Source organism: Bufo gargarizans, chromosome 5 (assembly GCF_014858855.1).
Source record: "Bufo gargarizans isolate SCDJY-AF-19 chromosome 5, ASM1485885v1, whole genome shotgun sequence".
NCBI lineage: Eukaryota > Metazoa > Chordata > Amphibia > Anura > Bufonidae > Bufo > Bufo gargarizans.
Genome location: NC_058084.1, coordinates 440,655,674 through 440,679,599, shown reverse-complemented (window position 1 = coordinate 440,679,599; position 23,926 = coordinate 440,655,674). Strand labels below are relative to the sequence as shown.

Here is a 23,926-nt window from a genome sequence, read left to right as displayed (position 1 = left end):
TCCAATGCTTCCCTATGGGAATGGTTCACACCTGGGCGTTTTACAGCGCGTACGAACGCGCTGTAAAACGCCCGACGCTCAAACAAGTACTTGAGCTTCTTTGGGGCGTTTTGACGCGCGTTTGTGGCCATAGGACACTGCAGTCAATGACACAAACGCGCGTCAAACGCGCGTTTACTATTACAAAAACGCGCGTCAGAAACGCGCGTTAAAAACGCGCGTTTAACGCGCGTTTGGGAAACGCTCAGGTGTGAAAGCAGGGTTAGGGAAGGTTTAATAGGTTGATCCTGCTGATAGATGCCTTTTAACTCAGACAACCTCTTTTACACCTAGACCTATAAGGCTGGGTTCAGACCTGAGCGTCCTGACCTGAGCGCTGTGTATGCGCGATTCTCCGGCGTCTCACCTACGCGGCTCCAGTAGTATGCGAACGCCCATTGTCGCGCGTTCCCGGAAGTCTATGTACGGGAACGTGCGACAAGACGCCCCAAAGTCGCTCATGTACTTTTTTGAGCGTCAGGCGTTTTACAGCGCGTTCGTACGCGCTGTAAAACGCCCAGGTGAGAACCATTCCCATAGGGAAGCATTGGTTTCTCCTTGTTGAGCGTTTTACAGCGCGTAGGAACGCGCTGTAAAACGCTCAGGTGTGAACCCAGCCTTAAGAACCAAATTTAGATCAGCAAAGAGTTGACTACTGGTAGGACATTCTAGGATTGTATTGACTGAGAAGTTGCTCGTCTCTGTATAATGGTATATGAAACGCTGCGCAGACGTGTGTTTTCTACTGTAACAATATTTGCTCTCCGGTTTGATCCCAAGTAAATTGCATTCTCCTCAAACACCAGCTCTTGAGAGAACCTCTCTGTGAATGACAGCTCTGGGCACATTTATTCCAGAAGGTGCGAATATTTCATATGTATTGTGCAAATCATGCACGAACATCAGAATCTTTCTCACACCTGGTGATATCTTAAAGGGTTGGTTAAGTCGCCAGCTCATAATTGCTGTTACTTTCCTGCTCTTGTCTTGTGCGTTAAACAATTAGTCTCCAGTCTCTTCTACTACAGCCATGGGTTGAATGGAGCAATTATCACAATAATAAAGCCATGAACATGACTTTAGATGGATGAAGTGATTACGATCATTGCTTAATGATTATATTACATGACCGTGTGTTTGCTTTGTCTTTATAGTACTGGCACAAGGGATGTTTCCAATGTGAGGTCTGCAAAATGACTTTGAACATGAATACCTACAAGGGATACGACAAGAAGCCCTACTGCAATGCGTAAGTACCATGACCTATTGACATATGATATAACATATGGTGTTGGCAGAATGCTACAGGTTGGTTGTCTTGTGCAAAACTGATATCTGACCATGTCAATGGCATTATTGTTGGGGGCTCAACATTCAACAACGTCCCTCAGGTAACCACTGATGAGACAAGTTACCATCGTGCCCAAGGCAAGGGCTTTAGTATGTGCTCTTCTGATGCTTGTCTCCAAAGTCCTACATGATAGATGTTAGATGGTCAGACTTTGATTTATTTTCCTCCTGTGATCCTCCTTCCTCACCAATCCCTATTTTTTTCATTATAATTCCTACTTTCCATTTACCACCCTCCACAATTGTCTAGTTCTCAATGCAAGGAGAGCTGGACACCCAACCATGTATTTGTAGTAGAGTCTACTTGTGCCTTCAGATTCTCTGCTGGCTCCATCCCTCACCTTTCATATATTTGTCCACCAACAGGACTAGGACAAGTGCTAGGTAGAATGGACAGCTACCTATGGTGCCACGGGGAACATTGCATTTTTAGGTTAGATGGGTACTGGGCATAGATAAAACATGTATGGTCAACACAGCCCAATGTAGTACTGGATTCATTATCATTGAGCTCAGCAATTGTAAAACCAAGAGCTTAACTTTAAGGACCAAGGCACCTCCTGAGACTCCTGCCTTATGGACAGTGGCTGGTCAACACCTCTGACAAATATCAGACTGCTATCAAATCCCAAAGTCTTCTAAAGTCCCTCAACAGCTTAATGGACATAACAGTGCATAGCAGTGCTGGCCAAGACTGAAATTCACCAATCATAAAAAACAAACAAAAACAATCCCATTTCACAGAGTGGTGACCTTACAGAACGATAAACAACTGAAAAAGTAGCCAAAGTAGGAATACTCAATTGTGTAAGGCCTCCTGCACACGAACGTGTGCTGCCCATTGCTGCATTGCGGACCGCATTTGCGGATCCGCAATACATGGGCATCGTTCCGTGTGCATTCCGCATCACGGATGCGGACCCATTCACTTCAATGGGTTCGAAAATCGGAGATGTGGAATGGTGCGGAACGAAAACACGGAACGGAACACTAAGGAAGCACTACGGAGTGCTTCCGTGGGGTTTCTTCCCGTACTTCCGTTCCGCAAAAAGATAGGACATGTTCTATCTTTTTGCGGAACGGCAGGATCATGGACCCATTAAAGTGAATGGGACCGCGATCGGCTGCGGCTGCCCCATGGTCGGTGTTCGTGCATTGCGGCCCGCATTTTGCGGGCAGCAGCACGGCCATGGGGCGCACACAAGAGGCCTAAAACTTTCTCCCGAATATGTGGTAAAACATTTTTACATTATGTGCAGGGATGAGCGAAAACGTTGATTCGCATGAAACGTTGTTTCAGTACTGTACGGAACGAGCGCTCCGTGCAGTATTAGAATGTATTGGCTCCAATGAGCCGAAATTATTACTTTGCGAAGTCTCGCGAGACTTCGCATAATAACTTCAGAAATTGATTTATACTGTAAAAGACCATTTCCCAAACTCTGGTTCGGTTCCAAGGTACCACTACCTAGCACTGTAGAAAGTTTCATGCGAATCGACTTTGGATGTTTCTTCCGAAGTTGATTCGCTCATCTCTAATTATCTGCTATGGTGTCCACCTCAGTAGGTGGAAGTGCACATTACTATACAGATTAGACACCAGGGAGCACCATTATAATGAAGTAAAGATATGATCTCACAACTGGAGCATTTTTGTAACAGAAAGTAAATTCTAACAGTAGCTAGTAGTTCAAGCTGAATTATATTAAAATAACATTTAATTGTGGCACAGCCTATTTAATAGGGACTTTGCTATGGCAGGCCTGGGGGCCTTCAGAAGGCTTATGGTTGACCTAGCAACTAAACAGCTCCTAATATACAGTATATACATATTGACTCTATGAGCTGGGAGGTCACTGCACTCAGTGGTGCAACATGTGGTGGCTTTGTGAATGCCATTTTGCAAATATTGTATTGGGGTCAAGGAACTGCAACACATATAGCAAAACCTGCAGTGCAGTCCTGTCCATAGCAGATCTATAGCTTTTAGATCTATACTGCGCTCACCCTGTGGTCTGAATGCAGCATCCTCCCTGTTATCTGTACTTTACCATTCCGATCGAGTCTGAAATCATTTTCTATTTTTACCCAATGACATCTTCACATTGCAGATTTGTCTGTGTCCCAACATCATAAGCCACGCAGGTGAAGATAGTGTTTCCTGGCAGCCACGTGCTACTGATATAAAATGTATCACGGTCTGGCTGGGGTCTGAGCACATCACTACATCTACTCCTCGTCTGGCACTTTAAAGGGCTATTATAATGCACTTCCAGGAGATAAAGCGTTTGTCGATTAATGAAATGTTATTCAGTTTTTTCAGTATACTTGCCATATCAATTCCTTGCTTTTATTAAGATCTCTGCTTGCTGTCATTCAGTAGGAACCCTCATAGTTTACTTTCACTGGATAATAATGTGACCAGGTCATGTGATGATGATTACAAAGGTGCAAAGTACAGCATACAGCATGGTCGTGTTATAGTCGCGGTGCAGCCACATTGTGGCCGGCTGTAGGGGCCACCGCAGGCTCTAATTAAGCCAAATAAGATTGCACTGTTTAGATGGTCTGCATTGTTAATGGCCGCATGGCACCTTCAAGACCACGCGGCCGTTAACAATGCAGATGGACTGAACAGTGCTGTCTTCTTTAGTTTAATTAGATCCTGCTGCTGCCTGTATAGCCGTGCGGTACTCGAACGCAGCATGACCACATCGCAACCAAGACAGGGTCAGGCTGTGTGCTCATACCTTTATACAGTAACTGAGTCTTGTAATGAGGTGAGTGTTGGGAGTGATCATTTTGGTGTAAATCATTGCTTATTATTAAGGTTCATATCTCATATGTCTTTGTCATGTGACGGACACCAATGGACCTTATTGACTATAATGGCGTCTGTCTGGTTTTTACTATGGTGTCAATCATTCAGCCAGACCAATAGCCTTACCTAATACTGGGCAATGAAACGGTGGACATATTTAGAAGCCTTTTAGATTAGTCAAGTCATTACAGTCGCAGGACATGAGTGTACAGTGACTAGGTTTGGGGTGGCCCAAATGCTACGCTGGGTCCCCTGGACACCGTTGAGCTGTCACCACATAGGTTGCTACTCTCTGGAGGGGATGGTAAGGTGTTGTGCATCCCAATGGGAATGGGGTCTGCAGTAAACCAGTGTGCAAAACAATACAGGCAAGGCACTGAGCTAGCATCTCCAGTCTCCTCTCTGACATTCATGCCGAGGAAAGCTCTGAGCTAGCTGTCCTACTAGTGCAGTCTGGCAGAGTATCTCCCACTAAACACTGGTCTGCAGACAACTAGCGGCACTAATTGCTCTCCTTTTATATAAAGTATCTAACTACACTAAAACCTTCCATTGGGAAAAATGGAGTGGAGAAGCACAGGCTAAACAGATACAATGTTGCAATTTCAGTCTGTCATAGACTTGTATACAGTTTCAATACAAGTCTATGGAATGACTAAGCAGTTCTTCCAGACATAAACAAGTCTTTAGATGTAAACAACAGCGCTAAACCAGACAGTCAAAAAGTCAATGTGCCTGGTTTTTCAGACCCAGATGCTGGTTTAAAAAATGCTGAATATTTTACAACCCCTTTTAAGTGGTATGCGGGCTGTACAAACTCAACCGACAATTATCTCTCCAGACACCCCATAGGCCACATATTTATTTCAATGAGGCAAGAGAAAGAAGCCACTGTTACATAGTTAATACAGTTGAAAAAAGACAAACGTCCATCAAGTTCAACCAAGGGATAGGTGGGGATGCGAATCCCAGAAGGAATTGAGACTCCGATTTCTACACGATTTCATAAGCATTAATGTTTTATACTTTTAAGAATTCGTCTAAACACTTTTTGAAACTGTCCACTGTTAATGCTGTGACCACGTCCTGAGGTCTATTCCACAGATTCACAGTTCTTACAGTAAAGAAGCTTTGACGCTTCTGGAGACTGAACTTTTTCTTCTTCAGTCGGAGGCAGTGCCCCCTTGTCTTTTGAGCGCATTTTACATGGAACAGCTTTTCGCCGTATCTTTTGTATGCCCCATTTATATACTTGTCTAAGGGGGGACATGATTAACCTATACGTCTCTTCTCAAGACTAAATAAATTATATTCTTTTAATCTGCCTTCATAGCTAAGACCCTCCATGCTCCTTATCATTTTAGTCGCTCTCCTCTGTACTTTTCCAGCTGCAGGGCATCCTTTCTATGGACTGGTGCCCAGAACTGAACTGCATATTCCAGATGAGGCCGCACCAGCGCTTTGTAAAGTGGTAGTATTACATCCCTGCCCCGCGAGTCCATGCCTCGTTTAATGCATGAGAATATCCTGGTGGCCTTAGAAGCAGCTGATTGACATTGTATGCTGTATTTTAATCTACCATCCACAAGGACAGCTAAGTGCTCTTTCACACTTGCGATCTTTTCTTCCGGCATAGAGTTCCGTCGTCGGGGCTCTATGCCGGAAGAATCCTGATCAGTTATATCCTAATGCATTCTGAATGGAGTGAAATCCGTTCAGGATGCATCAGGATGTCTTCAGTTCCGGAACGGAACGTTTTTTGGCCGGAGAATGCTGCACTTTTTGCTGCGCTTTTTGCTCCGGCCAAAAATCCTGAAGACTTGCCGCAAGGCCGGATCTGGAATTAATGCCCATTGAAAGGCATTGATCCGGATCCGGCCTTAAGCTAAACGTTGTTTCGGCGCATTGCCAGATCCGACGTTTAGCTTTTTCTGAATGGTTACCATGGCTGCCAAGACGCTAAAGTCCTGGCAGCCATGGTAAAGTGTAGCGGGGAGCGGGGGAGCAGTATACTTACAGTCCGTGCGGCTCCCCGTGCGCTCCAGAGTGACGTCAGGGCGCCCCACGCACATGGATGACGTGATCGCATGGATTACGTCATCCATGCGCATGGGGCGCTCTGACGTCACTCTGGAGCGCCCCGGGAGCCGCGCGGACTGTAAGTATACCGCTCCCCCGCTCCTACTATGGCAACCAGGACTTTAATAGCGTCCTCGCTGCCATAGTAACACTGAAAGCATTTTGAAGACGGATCCGTCTTCAAATGCTTTCAGTACACTTGCATTTTTCCGGATCCGGCGTGTAATTCCGGCAAGTGGAGTACACGCCGGATTCGGACAACGCAAGTGTGAAAGAAGCCTAAGCTGCCTCTATTGTTCAAAATTGGGTCTGCTCTAGTGCAGAGATCAGCAACCTCCAGCACTTGTGATAATGCAACTCCCAGAATGCTCCTTTAACTTTTAGCCAAGCAAGTGTGCATGCTAAGAGTTGTAGTTTCACAACATCTGGACTGCTTTAATGTACCATGTATGACCAGCTTGAGATGGCAGAAGACGTCTCCAAAATATAGTGGAAGCAAACTACAGTCACAATTACCCCAATGCAGAATACTGGTGTGAATAGGAATAACAGATAATAGGAATACATTATAGAAACATGTAAATGAGGCAGATGATACATGCCAGGGCGTGATGCATACAGGTATTTGTCAATTGAGCACTCAGATTTCCACTGAAAAGTTAACAATGGCTTCTGTATGTTGACAAAGCATTTGCATTTGTATCTTTTACAGTATAAAGCCCTTGCATTACAGCCAAATCATTCCATAATTATCAGCATTGTCTTTCCTGTTCAGCATTTCTAAGACTTCATGATATTTGCAACATGAAATTTGCATAGCATCAAATGTCCCTTTGTAGACTGCGACATTGAATCCCCCAGTTACTCATAAGCAAACATTTGTTTTGAATACGTGTACATGCTTATTTTTTTAATTCTATCCCCCTCACCCAGCGGGACTTGTGAAGAGAGCTATACTTACCTGCTCCCTTCCTTTCTCTGTGGTTCCTGAGATGTCTTTGCAGCCCGGATCGTATCATGTGCTGCTTGCGGACACATCACTGCTGAGGCCAGTCTTTGGCTCTGTAAGGCCTCTTTCAGACGGGGGCGTTGCGGGAAAACGTGCGGGTGCGTTGTGGGAACACGCACGATTTTTCCGCGCGAGTGCAAAACATTGTAATGCGTTTTGCACTCGCGTGAGAAAAATCGCGCGTGTTTGGTACCCAAACCCGAACTTCTTCACAGAAGTTCAGGCTTGGGATCGGTGTTCTGTAGATTGTATTATTTTCCCTTATAACATGGTTATAATGGAAAATAATAGCATTCTGAATACAGAATGCATAGTAAAATAGCGCTGGAGGGGTTAAAAATAAAAAATAAAAAACTTAACTCGCCTTAGTCCAGTTGATCGCGCAGCCTGGCTTCTCGTCTGTCTCCTTTGCTGAACAGGACCTGTGGTGAGCATTCATTGCAGGAACAGGACCTGTGGTGATGTCACTCCGGTCATCACATGATCCATCACCATGGTAAAAGATCATGTGATGACCGGAGTGACGTCACCACAGGTCCTGTTCAGCAAACGAGACAGACGAGAAGCCGGGCTGCGCTATCAACTGGACTAAGGTGAGTTAAAATTTTTTTTTTTTTTTTAACCCCTCCAGCGCTATTGTACTATGCATTCTGTATTCAGAATGCTATTATTTTCCCTTATAACCATGTTATAAGGGAAAATAATAATGACCGGGTCTCCATCCCGATCGTCTCCTAGCAACCGTGCGTGAAAATCGCACCGCATCCGCACTTGCTTGCATGCTGCGATTTTCACGCAACGCACAAGTGATGCGTGAAAATCACCGCTCATGTGAACAGCCCCATAGAAATAAATGGGTCGGGATTCAGTGCGGTTGCAATGCGTTCAACTCGCGCATCGCATCCGCGCGGAAAACTCGCCCATGTGAAAGGGGCCTAAGGGTACTTTAATGCCTCAGTCACACGTCAGTGTTTGGTCAGTGATTTCCATCAGTGATTTTGAGCCAAAAGTAGGTGCGGCTCTAAACACAGAACAGGTGCTGATCTTCCCCTTATACCTTATATCTGTGGAGGCTCGAATCCTGGTTTTGGCTCAAAATCACTGATGGAAATCACTGACCGAACACTGATGTGTGAATGAGGGCTAACACTTTCGTCGTTTGATTCCGGCAGGCCGTTCCGTTGCCTGAACTGGAAAACTGTATGCAAACGCATGTAATTTTTTCTGACTGATCAGTCTGAAAAATGCCTGATCAGTCAGAAAAATGCATTGCAATACCGGATCCGTTTTTCCGGTGTCATCAGGCAAAACGGATCTGGTATTTATTTTTTTCTCATTTTTAAAGGTCTGCGCATGCGTAAACAGGAAGGACGGATTCGGCATGCCGGTATTTTGAATGCTGGATCCGGCACTAATACATTCCTATGGAAAAAAATGCCGGATCTGGCATTCAGGCAAGTCTTCAGTTTTTTTCGCCGGAGATAAAACCGTAGCATGCTGCGGTTTTCTCTTTTGCCTGATGAGTCAAAATGACTGAACTGAAGACCTCCTGATGCATCCTGAACGGATTACTCTCCGTTCAGAATGCATGGGGATATGCCTGATCAGTTCTTTTCCGGCATTGAGCCCTTTTGACGGAACTCGGTGCCGGAAAAGAAAAACGCAAGTGTGAAAGTGCCCTTAAATCCAAGCGAAAAAAAACAAAAGAAGAAAACATAACTAACAATTGGTTAGTTCACTCACAAGCCTAAAAAAACAACTATATAGTAATCATGATGAAGTCTCACAAAAGTGCTGTATAAATTGATATAAAAGCAACCCAATATATTTTCCTCCTACAAAGAATCACTTTATCCTCCGCCGGGAAGAGACACGAGGTACTTTTCATGCAACTCAAGGGGGTTGAGTGACTCATGGATGTTCACTAGACTTTCTCATGTCAGAATGCTATGCTGGTAATTGTATTATTAGAATTATTACTGCTGACAAATAGTGGATATTCTGATGAAAAACCAAGAAATCTGGAGATGTCAGAAAGCAAAGCATCTACTACTAGCTCTATGATTAACGGTGCACAAGGAAAGGGTATCACCTTTTTAACTACCCACTGCCACGGGTTTGGCATTAAAGGGAACCTGCCAGCAGGATCACCCCTGATAAACTAGGCATACTGCTCGGTAGAGTTGATCCTCCTGATTAAAAGGATTCCTGTTTTGTGAAAATAGTTTGTGGCGTTCTTGAGAAAAAAAGACTTTTATTCTTTTAGACCAGGCATGCTCAACCTGGGGCCCTCCAGCTGTTGTAAAACTACAACTCCCACAATGCCCTTGTGTAGGATGATAGCTGTAGGCTAGCAGGGAATGATGGGGTTGTAGTTTTGCAACAGCTGGAGGGCCGCAGGTTGAGCATGTCTGCTTTAGACAAATGAGGGCTTTAATTCACCAATGGGCGGGGCCTAGCTCATCAGCTTTCCAGTGCTAGCCACGCCCCTCAGTGCACTGAAACCTTCATATGCATAAAGAATAAAAGTCTTTTTTTTTCTCTTGGGATCACCGCAACCGGTTTTTACAAGACTGGTATCCATTTTATTCAGCAGGGTCATACATCGTTTAATGGTGTTCATCCTGCGGATGGGTGTTCTATAAATAGGAGCCCCTTTTCAAATAGAAGCTGGTCCAGGGTCAGCTGGTTGCCCTGGTCCAGCTTCTCTCGCCCCATGAAGTGTGTAGCCCGACAGTGACCAATGAAGGGGAAATTAGGCATTACAAGTGGGCCATTCAAATCGATAGTTGTCTCTGTAATGCACATTTTAGGCTGGGTAAACACATATTTGCCAGGATTTTCTCAGAAAATTTTCGCCAATCGTGGCAAATATTTGCCTGTTGGCAACTATGGCATCACCAAGAATGGGTTTTTCCTACATACTAGTTCGCAGGAAGAGTAGGTGTCAATTAAGGTGTGTGAGCTCTTAGCCGACATGATGATGAGTGTGACCTTATTTCACAATATGACGTATGGCGTATCTATAAAGGTGTTTGTCTGGCCAAGTGTGTGCGTTTGCTCAGAGAGTCATGTAGTACTCCAGACCTGTGGGTGCTACAATTTTGTATATAGTTATATTTTTTATTATGTTTTGGGTGTAGTTACCAGAAAGGTATGGATAACAATGGTTGGCAAGGAAGAGGGCTAGCCACCCTGTCCCTCCCCTCACGGTAGGAGTGGTCTGTGGTCTGGTCCTACCAGGAGGGGGAGAGGGTTCCTGTCCAGAGACAGAGGAGAGAGGAAGCTGACTGCAAAGCTTCAGCTCCCAAAAAGGATTCTTCAAGACTCAAGTGAAGTCTTGAGATGCTAGACAGTAGAGTGAACTGCATTTAAGACACTGCTGCAAGGTGACGGACTACAGCTAAGAGACCCATCACAAAGAACATTACTAGGCCAGTAAGACCTAATTGACACCATCCAACCTGCCTTCTTAATCCTTTCTGGTGTCAGATGTTTTGCACTCAATATGCTGCTACTTAATGTATTCGAAGTTCTACATTTCACTTAGTTAAAGACACTTTTATATGTTTTATTTTGGCCTCATCTCCAGCACTGCATTTCCACGGCATTAATCCCCAGGGAGCAACGGACTGAGAGAGTACACAGTGACGCAACACTGCATCAGGGCCACTAACACGCCCATCCTTTGCATCGGTTCCTTGGGGCTAGCTGCAGGCACATGGCAAGTAGATGGACCTGTTGTGACAGCGTGCGGAGGTCTAGGCCTGAGTCAGTCCCCGAGGAGCATGCTGGTGGGCTGGAGGAGGTTGTCACAGAGCCTGAGAAAAGCTGTAGGTGGGTGGAAGTCCAGCAGTGTGGGGAGGCCTGATGTATGCCCTTGTGAGACATTGGGAGAAAAAGGATGAGCACAGTGGGCCTTTGGAGACATTACCGGAGAAAACGGATTGTGAGTTTGAAAAGAAGCTGTACTGTGCGGAAGTTGAGTGGACTTTTTTTCTTTGTTTTAAGCAGTTTTTGCTGCTTACAATTTTTTTATTGGTGGTTGGACAGCTCCTTTCCTTTAATAAAGAAAAATAGTTTTTATGTTTTCCTCTTTTTTGAAATAATGTTTTTAAACTTTTTTTAATTTTTTTATTACTTTTTAAACATGTTTCGTCTCCTCTGTAGGATTAGACCATGCAGTCTTCTGATCACTCGTATAAAAGATTGCAGTGTATTATGCCTGTCAGCTTAACACTGCAGGAACTCTATTCGACCCTGCCTCTAAAGCCCTTTTCACACAAGCGAGTTTTCCCGCGCGGGTGCAATGCGTGACGTGAACTCATAGCACCTGCACTTAATCCTGACCCATTCATTTCAATGGGTCTGTGTACATTGTTGGGGCAAAGATCCCAATGCCAAATGAGCGGTGGACTCCGAATTAGAAGTTATGGATATCCATAGAGAAAAACAAACACAGGCATGCAGCCGTGTAACAAGATTTTCTAATATATCAAGGGGAGAAAAACAGAACTGGATCGCACATCCACAATGCTATGCTTTGATCTAATCAAACTCGCTTCTCAGCGCCATATTAAAGTGTGCAGCCCCTATACTGCATGCTGTTCCAGAGGCATTAGTGTACATTTTGATCAAAAGGCATAAGCCCACTCACCCCGCCAAGGTCGCCTCTTTGAGTGGGACCTACTCTGACAAAAAGGTGCAGCACAATGCGGTGACAAAGCGGCACTGCCCTAGTAGGCGGTAGGAGCCAGGAGTCAAACAGCAACCCTGCTGTTTGACAATGCCACCCATGGCAGTGGGTCCCACCAACCCACCAGCACAGCGCCACAAAAACGAAGGCCACCACGCAGTACTGAACCATGTGAACAGTTGTCTAACACAACATGTCCATTGCTAGCAGGAGCTACAGGTCAATTACCACTTGTATGCAGACTTCTGCGAAATTAAAACCACCTGTGCCAAATGGGAGGAGTGCTGATACCAGTAATAAAGAAGAAAGATTCAAATTGCATATATCAAGGGGAGAAAAACAGAACTGGATCGCACATCCACAATGCTATGCTTTGATCTAACTCGCTTCTCAGCGCTATAATAAAGTGTACAGCCCCCCATACTACATGCTGTACAAGAGGCATTAGTGTACGTTTTGATCAAAAGGCATAAGCCCACTCACCCCGCCAAGGTAGCCTCTTTGAGTGGGACCTACTCTGACCAAAAGGCGCAGCACAATGCAGTGACAAAGCGGCACTGCCCTAGTAGGCGGCAGGACCCAGGAGTCAAACAGCAAGAGTTTCTAAACTTTATTAAAGAAAGCAGATGTTAATAAAGCGATTTTCTGGATCATTTTCCAACTAAAGACGTAGTCAAACATTTACGTCATTAACTCATTAAAAATACAATCTGAAATGAGCATCTTCTTGGCTATATGCCTAGAACGTCTCCTTAATCTTAACTGTGGGTGCTAGCCACATACTAGTACTCCTGACGCTTGTTAAGATTTCTTTCTAACAAGCGTTGGTGGGGGCTAGGTGTGACCTTGCAGTAACTTTCCACAAGAAGCTCACAGTTCATTACAAAAAAAATTGCAGTATGAAATACAAACATGGAGGCTGAGGACACAACATGGAGTCTTAAAGGGGTTGTCCAGGTTCAGAGCTGAACCTGGACATCCCTCCATTTTCACCCCGGCAGCCCCCCTGACATGAGCATCGGAGCAGTTCATGCTCCGATGCTCTCCTTTGCCCTGCGCTAAATCGCGCAGGGCAAAGGCATTTTTCTGAGTTCCGGTGACGTACCGGGGCTCTCTATGGGGCTGACAGGAACCCCGGTGGCGTCACCGGCACTGATGGGCGGGATTTGTCTCTGCCCTAGCCAGTAAAACGGCTAGGGCAGAGCTAAAGCCCGCCCCTCAGAGCCGGTGACGTCACCGAACACACTGCTGGGTGGAAGTTACCGCCCGGCAGTGTGTTATTGTAAACACAAGAGCCTGTGCCCTGCGCGATCTAGCGCAGGGCACGGGAGCGCATCGGAGCATGAGATGCTCCGATGCCAGGCTCAGGAGGGCTGCCGGGGTGAAAATAAGGGTATGTCCGGGTTCAGCTCTGAACCCGGACAACCCCTTTAACCCTTACATACATAAGCATTTTTTGTTCTATATTCTGCGTTTTTCACGCAGCCCTAGCCCCATAGAAGTGAATGTGGTTTCAGTGAAAAACGCATTGCATCCGGATGTAACCTGGATGCAGTCTGGATGCAGTGCGTTTTTCACTGATGGTTGCTAAGAGATGTTGTTTGTAAACCTTCAGTTTTTTATCATGCGCATGAAAAACGCATCAAAACACATTGCAACTGCGCAGAAAAAACTGAACAGAATTGCAGACTAAACTGACTGTACTTTCTTGCAAAATGTCGCAAGTTTCACTGAATGCACCCTCAACGCAATCAGAGGAAATCCGTATTGTTCGTGTGAAAGAGGCCTAAGTCTAATGGGTGTAAAAAGAAGGTGGATGTGAGGGTCTAATGAAGGCCCTCTACTGCCAAAGACAGCTTATTGGCACCCTGCGATTACCTTTCCAGGTAGAGGCAATGGGGGGTGGGGGCGCGCCTCTGTCAGAAGCTGTGGTCAGCCCTGCAGCCCCTTCATAAATTGAATAAAACTCAAATCATTTTAATGGAAATATTATTTAGAGATTAAGGCCTCTTTCACACGGGCGTCAGTTTTTTTGCCCGGATAAGAGCCGGGTGCGTTGCGGGAAAATGCGCGATTTTTTTCTGCGCAAGTGCAAAACATTGTCATGCGTTGCACTCGCGTGAGAAAAATCGCGCATGTTTGGTACCCAAACCCGAACTTCTTCATAGAAGTTCGGGCTTGTGATTGATGTTCTGAAGATTGTATTATTTTCCCTTAGAACATGGTTATAAGGGAAAATAATAGCATTCTGAATACAGAATGCATAGTTAAACCAGCGCTAGAGGGGTTAAAAAAATTAAAAATAATTTAACTCACCTTAGTCCACTTGCTCGCGAAGCCCGGCATCTCCTTGTGTATCCTCTGCGCTGAAGTTGAACAGGACCTGGGTTGAGCTGCTCCATTAAATATCGGTTAAGGACCTTCGATGACGTCACTCCGGTCATCACATGGTACGTCACATGGTCTTTTACCATGGTGATTCACCATGGTAAAAGACCATGTGATGACCGGAGTGACGTCATCGAAGGTCCTTAACCGATATTTAATGGAGCAGCTCACCCCAGGTCCTGTTCAACTTCAGCGCAGAGGATACAGAACGAGATGCCGGGCTTCGCGAGCAAGTGGACTAAGGTGAGTTAAATTATTTTTTATTTTTTTTAACCCCTCTAGCGCTGGTTTACTATGCATTCTGTATTCAGAATGCTATTATTTTCCCTTATAACCATGTTCTAAGGGAAAATAATAATGATCGGGTCTCCATCCCGATCGTCTCCTAGCAACCGTGCGTGCAAATCGCACGGCATCCGTACTTGCTTGCGGATGCCATCCGATTTTCACACACCCCATTCACTTCTATGGGGCCTGCGTCACGTCAGAATCGGACAATATAGAGCATGCTGCGATTTCAACTGAACGCACAAGTGATGCGTTAAAAACATCGCTCATGTGCACAGCCCCATAGAAATGAATGGGTCAGGATTTAGTGCGGGTGCCATACGTTCGCCGCACGGATCGCACCCGCACGGAAAACTCGCCCGTGTGAAAGGGGCCTAAGAGCCCAATATTAGAGGCTGCGCTGATTTATCAGATAGAAGGGTGAGTTATTGATTTCTTGTTTTATATTTGATTGCGATCTTCCTAAAAATATAAAAAACTATTTTTTGGGGGGGATAAATGTTTTGGTTAATTCTCTGTAGTGAGATACCTCTAATAATAAATTCTAGAATTCATTCCTTTCCTAGTAGGAAACCTATTTACCCTAGGACAGCTTGGCGATGGCTTCATAAATATGCATTACAATACGGTCATGTCGCTGAACAAGTTTCAGTGTTTCTAACCATGTTAATTTTTTATTTTTTTTTATCAGGCAGGCTTTTGCCATATGCCAACAGATTGCACAGTGCTGGTATGTAATACACAGCCACTATTGTTACTGGGTAACCCCAATGTATTCAGGACAAAATAAAAATTCTATGCAATCCAATGCAGGACACCTGGGAGTAGCTATAGGGGAAGCAGGGGAAGCCGCTGCTTTGGGGCCCAACTCAGAAGGGGCCCACTCAGGAGGAGGACTAAAAGATTTTAATGTCAGGGCCCCCTCAACAGTATTATAAAAGGAAATTATATACAGAGACACTGTAAGAAATGGACGGAGCGGCTGATGGGCCTGGTCTGAGAGGGCGATCTTGACTAGGCACAGGAGTCGGGGATGCAAAGAAGTTGCTGGGGAAGGGGGATCCCATTAAAAAATTTGCTGTGATGCCCAGTTATTTCTAGTTACGCCATATAATTATGATGGATCCACCGCCAGTGCAGGGCTTTAATAAATGTGCCCCTCTATTTTTATGCACAGTATAGGCCCCAAGAAACAGACTGACTTTGTGAATGTGAAGCCGCTCGCTTGCTATTTTCAGAAGCATAGATATAATAGATGTGATAAATTAACAGCAAGCTGTGCGCAGGACACACATTGCAATCAATGACTGCAGGCAACGTACGCTGGAGACCTTTTCTGAATGCATGTGACACTGCTGCCAGTGAAAGTGCAAAAACTGACAATAAAAGCAATGTTATACTTCACACTGAAACCCGACACTTTATCGGAGGTAAGAACACAACCACATGGAGCATTCTTATCAAAATGCTGCACAAATACCCGAACTGTGGAAACATCCTCATGGCCATGTAGACATTTGTACCCAATTTGTTATTTCTCCAATGCATCTAAAGCAAAAAATCAGCTACTTCTGAGCAACCTATTGCTGCTACTACTACTGCTAGTACTACTGCTTCTACTACTACTACTGCTGCTGCTGGTACTACTGCTACTGGTACTACCACTACTACTACTTCTACTGCTGCTGGTACTAATGCTGCTGCTACTACTACTACTACTACCACTGCTGGTACTACTACTTCTACAACTAATACTACTACTATTTAATGCTGGTACTACTGCTGGTACTATTGCTACTACTACGACTAATACTACTACTATTTAATGCTGGTACTACTGCTCCTACTACTGCTACTACTACTACTATAACACATGTTGTTGCCACCAGATCCGTTGTTGAAGACACACACCAATGATCACCTGTATGAAGGAAGGACGTGTGCTGTTGTTTTCTTGCATGAAGTTTCGTACTTTTCCGCATAGCCTTGACTAAAAATATGCTACAGTATTGTGTATACAGCACCTAACGTAACAACCGCTAATGGAAATATGCTACTTTGGGATAGTCATACACCTAAGTTGCCATTTTCTAGGACAATTTATTGGAAATATACAATGTAAATTGCTTAGTGCAATGAATTTTGTATTCAAGTGGTTGATAATTCAGTAGCTGCCTTTTAGTTCACTGGCCATCAGGGAAGTACTGGCAATACTGCAGTCAGGGGCCCTGAGCAGCTGTGGGGCCCAATATTGTCAGCCTCGTTAGTATTTGCTTCAGTTGAATAGGAGTTGGGGAAGGGGCCCTCTCCTAGCGCACAGACATTTACTAAATACATGATTTTCTAGGTCTCTGTTGGGAAATTAACACCAGTCCTCCTAAATGACAGGCAGCACGTTTACCACTACCCCATAGACCTGTACTGTTGTAAGGATAGGATTTTCTGTGCCTAAAAAGCTACTACATAGTATTTACTGTTGCTTCTGCTTCCCCTCCCTCTTATCATATGTGTAAAGTGAAACATTGCCATGCAGTATTAGAGATGATGAACCTGGGCGAGAGTAGCTGCACAGTTGATCTGTTGCTAAAGTGCATCAAGCAGAAACATCCAACTGGCTGTCTTCTTGCTAATTCCAAGTGGGCAAGATGGTCAGTGATAATGGCAACGACATTGTGGTCACGCTGCATTTGGGGGAAATAACACATGCTCCTTGCATGACGCACATGATAAAGTTACTGTGGCTTGCAGAAGGCACTGGCCATGTCCAGGGGACTGTCCTCACATTTCAGCAATTTTTACGTGACAAGGAAGACAGTCTTGGACTTGCAGCCACAGAATAGTCTGCCATTGCAGCGCATAATCCACGACCTTCTAACTTGCTGGAATTCTATGTTGCGTATGCCTGGGTGTCTGTACGAGCAGTGTAAAGTGGTAAATGATTTCATCATGCACCAGACCACCGTCTAAGCAGAGGGCAGGTGTTGTCACCAGGTCAGGTAGTAGCAGCTCATCAGAGACATGTGTTGTATACTCAAGCTCTTTGAAGAGGCCACCAGATTTGTCAGTAGGGACAACTGCAGATGAACGTTGTCATCCCCTGGATATTTATCTTAGAGTAGATGCTCACCTTGATGCAACAAGGGACAGCGGAAGAAGAACCGCTTCCACATCTTAACAAAGTCACATGGAGGATTGCATCCCCCCGAAAAAGAACTTTAATTCAGTTCCTCCCTGTATCCTAAGAAACGGTCTTCCACCTTCCTTGACATCCCCATTGTATTCTGCAGTTGCACTCTCTCTTGTCCTTCTATTGCCACCCATTACATTCCTTACTGGTGGAGTTCAGCCATACAGTATCTACTGCATATGCACAGCGGAGAACATAGACTGCAGCGCATGCGCAGTAGATATTGTCTTTGTTGCCCATAGCACCCTTGCAACTATTCACAGCACAGTTTTCATTTTCCAAGAACACAATGCAAAATTTTATATTTTTGTATAGTCAGTCATAAATCCCCAGTAACCAGTGTCTTGTGGCAATATTTAATCAATACTTTTTAGAGACTCTCAATGTTTTCACATTCGAGCCACGACTATAAAAATGTAAAAAGCAATCACTGTGGGGTCAAATATCAAAAGGGGTCTTGATCCAGGAAGAGAAACTTTAAGGCCTTATGATTCGGCATGATGATTTATTCATGCGGTAACTGGACCGGGTGGCAGCTGAGAATAAGATTAGTGTAAAATGTGTATAGATCAGACATCTGTGTGATTGGTAAGGATGCAATTACTTTCGTATTGTGAGGTAGCTGGTTATTTTGGGATTTTGCAAATCCTGCTGGTTGACTCTGGCTTCTTAGAAATCAGTTTTGGAAAGAGGAACCTTCAGCTTTGAAAATTTTAGTGATTTTTTTGAACCGTTTCGTATTAAAATTAATAATAGTTTTTTAAATATGCTTGCATTTAACATGTTATCTACATTAGGTCGGTTCCTTTTTGAAGGCTGGTTAAAGTGGTTTGCCTAAACGTACATCCCAATGTGCATTAGGAATCTCTACTCCAAATATACATTAATGCCAGCAGTCAATCAACAGGGCAATACATTCCTTCTTGCCTTCCAATCTACCCACCTTCCTTCCTTCCTTCCTTCCAACCAACCATCCTTGCTTCCTCCAACTCTCCCTTACATGCTTCCTCTATTCCTTGCTTCCTCCATCTCTTCCTCATCCCTTCTGTCCTTCCTTCCTTCATTCCTGCCTACCTACCTTCCTTTTTTCCTTACTTATTTCCTTCATCCCTCCCTTCCTTCCTTCCTTCCTTGCTTCCTTGTTTCCTCCCTCGCCCTCTTTATTTCTTCCTTTCTTCCTCCCTTCCTTCCTTCCTTCATATCACCCTTGCTTCCTCCCTATTTCTCTGCCTTCCTCCTTCACTCCCTCCTTCCATCTCTCCCTTACACTCTTCCTTCATTCATTGGTTCCTCCCTTCCTTCTTTGCTTCCTTCATCTCTTTCTCCCTTCCTTCCTGCCTATCTTCCTGCTTTCTTTCCTCATTTCCTCCCTTCTCTACTATTTTAAAATGGGCAGTAGAGGGCATGCTGTTTGTTGCACAGAATCATAAAATGAATCCTAATAGAGAACGTGTAAAAAGCTGTCAATTATGTCCCTTGGTCCCAGGATACCCTCCTGGAGCCTAGAAAAAGAATAGAACTCTAGCGCTACATGACCATCTTTTTCACAGGAAAGCATCCTTTCCAAATTCATCTGCCTCCTGTTCATTTTCTCTTCCAGTTACAAAAAAAAGGTTGACAAGCATGCAGTGCATGAAAATCGCCTCTCAGCCTCTAGCACCTATAGGCACGGGCCTGCTGTGACCTGTGATGAAAGTTTGCAAATGCTATGCAAATAAAATTCTTACAGATACAGTTTTGAGCTAAGATGCCTTCTGGAACAGCCATATCAATGGTCACAGTCAGTGTAATGAAATGATATGGGCAATGAGGCATAGCAGTATAACATTTACTCTTAATATTTGTGTCACCTTCCAGTAGGTGATGGTCCATAAAGAAGCAGCAGGGAAGCCGTTCCAGGCGGGTATTTTTGGTTCTTATAAGCACTGCATTTGTTGGCATGACACGCCAATATGTAAATCATTAACAGATGGTGTTGTCTTGTGGTAACTTCTGCAATATTCAACTATATTCTGATAGTTTAGCAGACATATTACCCACCTTAATTGGGCCTTAGGTAGGATTTGTGTTCTGGCTGTACTAGATCATGAAAACAGATTAAAAGCAGGTCAAGGGACTTCAGTCCTCCAGACCATTGACGCTGAAAAGGCTTTTGATATCGTGGGTTGGAGCTGGTTGGGAGATGTTTTAGATAGGATGTCCCTTTAATCCCCTTTACTTTTAATCTTGCGATTGAGCCATTAGCCAGATACCTAGAAACATCAGATATATTTGAGGGGATACGCATAGGTTCACTAGAGGTTTGCTTATTTCTTTTTGCAGGTGACACAATTTTATTTTTAGCCAATCCATCTAGAGACATGAACAAGTTCTTTGAAGCATTACAGGAATTTGGAGAATTTTTGGGTTTCAGAGTCAACCCAGGAAAATGTGAAATGTTATATATAGGACCAGAGACTCATGGGCGAGAAACTAGCCTACGGGGTTGCCCAGTGTCACTGGTCAAAACCCATATCACCTATTTGGGGATCAAGATAGGTCGTACCCCTCATTCCCTGTACTCCCTTAGCTATACCCCACTGATACATCAGATAAAACAAGAACTGATCAGATGGCAAAGGCTACCACTATCTTTATTGGGCAAGTGTCATTTGATAACAATGATCAGCTTCCCAAAATTACTTTACCCGATGCAAACCATACCTATTTTGCTCAAGCATAAGGACATAAAGTTTTTAAATAAGACATTTGCAGGATTTATATGGTCAGAGAAGATCGAGAATAGCTCTGAAGACATTATCGGTCTCATTAGATAAAGGAGAAGTCCAATTCCTGGACTTCAGGAGATATGATTTGGCAAGCCTTCTTCGACGTTGTAGGGATTGTCTAGGCCAGACATCACACTATTAAAATATTTATTTGGGAAAAGAATTAGCCAAAGGGTGGGATCTGGGAGCCCTTCTACATTCCAAACTAACATCATTACATTCTGACATAAAAACATCGGTGGTGATCAGAGACACTGTACTACCATGGAAAGAGGTGAGGAAGATGTTCGGATTATCATTTTTAGCATCTAAACATATGTCTCTGTGGAATCACCCAGACATGGGAAAGACCAACAAGCTGGAGATCACTGGGTTTATATACCTGGAAACATACCGTATATTACATGATAAAGAACCTTGCTATATGTCTTTACAGGAATTGCATGATGGGTATGGTTTGTCTAAAGGACAGGCTATGCAATATTATCAAACAACGGCTTTTTGTAAATCAAGATTGAAAAATGTACAACAGGAATATGTTTCTAATCGCCTTGATCTTCTCCTAGGACAAAAAGAACATAAACTTCCACTTTCTGATATATATAAAACTCTGTGAGAAAGAAAAAATAATAAGCTTTTTCCGCAATTATTTCAGGGTTGGAAACCATTGTTAGGACCTGTAGACTGGAGGGACAAACTGATGACAGGTTGGGCGAAAATGAGAAGAGCAGTATCATGTGAAAGATGGAGAGAAACATACTTTAGGCTAATACATAGGGCAATTTATGCTTTTGATATTCCAGCTTCAGCTATAAACCCAAAGAAGATAATTGGCTTACCCTAAGTGTAATATGCCTAAGGCCTGTTTAGATCACTGCATTTGGAGTTGCCCGCTGATTCAGGCCTATTGGGAAAAGATCATATCTTGGATTAAAACAACCTGGCAGACAGAATTACCATGCGACCCTCTAGTGGTCTTATTCCATGGCTACCCAGAGAAACTGAAGGTGCCTAATATAATAGATGGTGTCTAATTAGTAACAGGTGTTTGCTGTGCACTTGGCTAACTCCACACACACCCTCGGACGCAGAAATTCACGTAGAAATGAGTTACTTTTTATTAATGGATCAGCTAGAAGTGGCAAAACAAAAAAATTATAGATCAGCACACTTCCTTGATAAATGGAAAACTTATATCGGCAATCACCTGTCCAAAGAAGAGAGTCAAAAACTAGTGCGAAATTTTCAATATACTGTACAGAGTGGTATTTGCTATCAGATCTAAAAGGGAAATTGGGGAATCTGAAAGTAATATAAGTATACGTTCAAATTGATTTGACTAAAACAGATAATTGGAAGGGGGGTCGGTGTACATCCAGACAGGGGAGGGGGTGGGAAGGGGAACTGTTTAAAGTTCTGTATTGTACTTCTAATTCTAATATGCTGTATCATAACAGATAATGTACAATCATTGGACCAGTTTCGGATATACGCAAAATAATCCTGATTATACTTCATTGCATATCTGTATGTTTAATGCATTAAAATCAATAAAAAATGTTTTATAAAAAAAAGAAAACGAAATTCTATACTTCTTTTCCTATCTTAAACATTCAAATCCTTAGAGGTTTTTTAAAATCCATATCCAAAAATCCTAGAAATATATTTGAAAAAAAAAAAGGTTGCTTAATATAAAATATCACTTGTTTAATTCTGTATTTATGATTGTGTGATGTATTGTGTGTATTTATCAAGTGGACCTTAAAGGAGTATTGCGATATCATTAGATACATGTTACTCTTTGTATACTAAAAAGTTATTCTTTTTTTCTATTATACCTGAAGTATCAGTTCAATAGGGTTTTCAAGATCTCTGCTTGCAGTCATTAAGCAGGACTCTTTATTGTTAATTTGGTTCAGATTTTTTGTTTTATTTTTTGCAAACCATTTCCATTTTTTTGTTTTGCCACAATATAAACGTCCACCTATACATGCGTATCTGATTGATGAGGGGGTCTGACTTCTGAAACGACCCCCCCTCCCCAGGGTCATGAGAACAGGGGTCCTGTTCCTCCAAATGAATGCCAAGGCAGGTCAAAAATACATGCTGGCGCTCCATTCATTCTCTATGCTGAATCAGACCGGAGGTAGGAGGAGGACGCTAATGTTGAGCCAATCAAAGCAGAGTATTATTTTGACTCCCTACAATCTCTAAACCCAAATACATGCCTAAAGGAGGTCATACACACGAGATGAACACTGTCTGGACCCACGAATTTCTTCAGGACCAACCTTCTATAGTAAATGGGGGTATCGTGACTCTTCTCTGGCAGTGTGGGAAGGATTGATCATAGAAGTCACTGCCAGAGAACACACGCACGCTCAGCCGAGCCAAGTATGCATGTGTATGGAGGGGTTGGGAGGAATAGCTGTTGGACAGCTAAGAAATTGGCCTAGAGATCTGCGTTTGTATGTTCTATGCTGACACTGATGGATCAAGTAGACAGATGAGGATTACTCAATAACGTAATGATTTTGTCATTCTGCATGGAAGTTATTTTTCAAAAACAAGATATCCTGTATAATGCCAGCATGTTAAAAACCCAAAAATTCCAGCTTCATTGTTCAATGATAGGCACAGAATATTGATTTATTGAGAAAATTGTCCTCAGTGATAAGAGATCAGGAATGTAGTCACTTTATCACTGTGAGAGTGTTCTGCTTTGTTAATGCTAAATGCTGAAACCTCATCCCTTGAAGCAATCGTAAATTGAAATGGGAGCATAAAATCCCCAAAATATACCCAAATGCTGTTAGAGGAGGTGATGGAAAGGACAAAAATTTGCATTAGGCTCCATTCGAACTGCAAAATGTGGATCCACAAAACACAGATAGTGGCCGTGTGTTCGACATTTTCCCGTTCTGCATGTCCCACCCTATGTTAAAAATGTCTATTCTTTTCCAGAGTACGGGCGAGAATAGGACATGTTCTATCTATTTTGCTGGATGGCGAAACAGATATACAGATGCGGACAGCACACCATGTGTTGTCTGCATTTTTTGTGGCCACATTGAAATGACTGTGCATGGAGCCTTATAGAGTCTTATGTCTATAGGGATGTGTCACACTTTGGATTCTCTTGTTGTTTTTTCCAACTTTTATAATGGAAGAAACATCCTCTCCAAAAGCTGAAGTCATTAGAAATTATTAAATGCAGACATTTAAACATGCATTTTTTGGTAGTGTTTTTCACCCTTGAGGTGTGTTTTTTGAGTCAACGCTTTATTTTTTAAATCATAGC

At 43.5% G+C, this 23,926-nt stretch overlaps 1 protein-coding gene across 2 annotated transcripts in view; it reads left to right on the top strand.

The window, feature by feature from the left end:
• Positions 1-23,926, top strand: part of LOC122938486 (LIM zinc-binding domain-containing Nebulette) — a 235,380-nt gene that overhangs the window by 18,209 nt on the left and 193,245 nt on the right. For both annotated transcript variants that reach the window (XM_044294032.1, XM_044294031.1), the window contains exon 2: positions 1,194-1,288. In XM_044294032.1, coding sequence (XP_044149967.1) covers positions 1,194-1,288 — 95 coding nt within the window. The remainder of the gene's footprint in view (positions 1-1,193; positions 1,289-23,926) is intronic.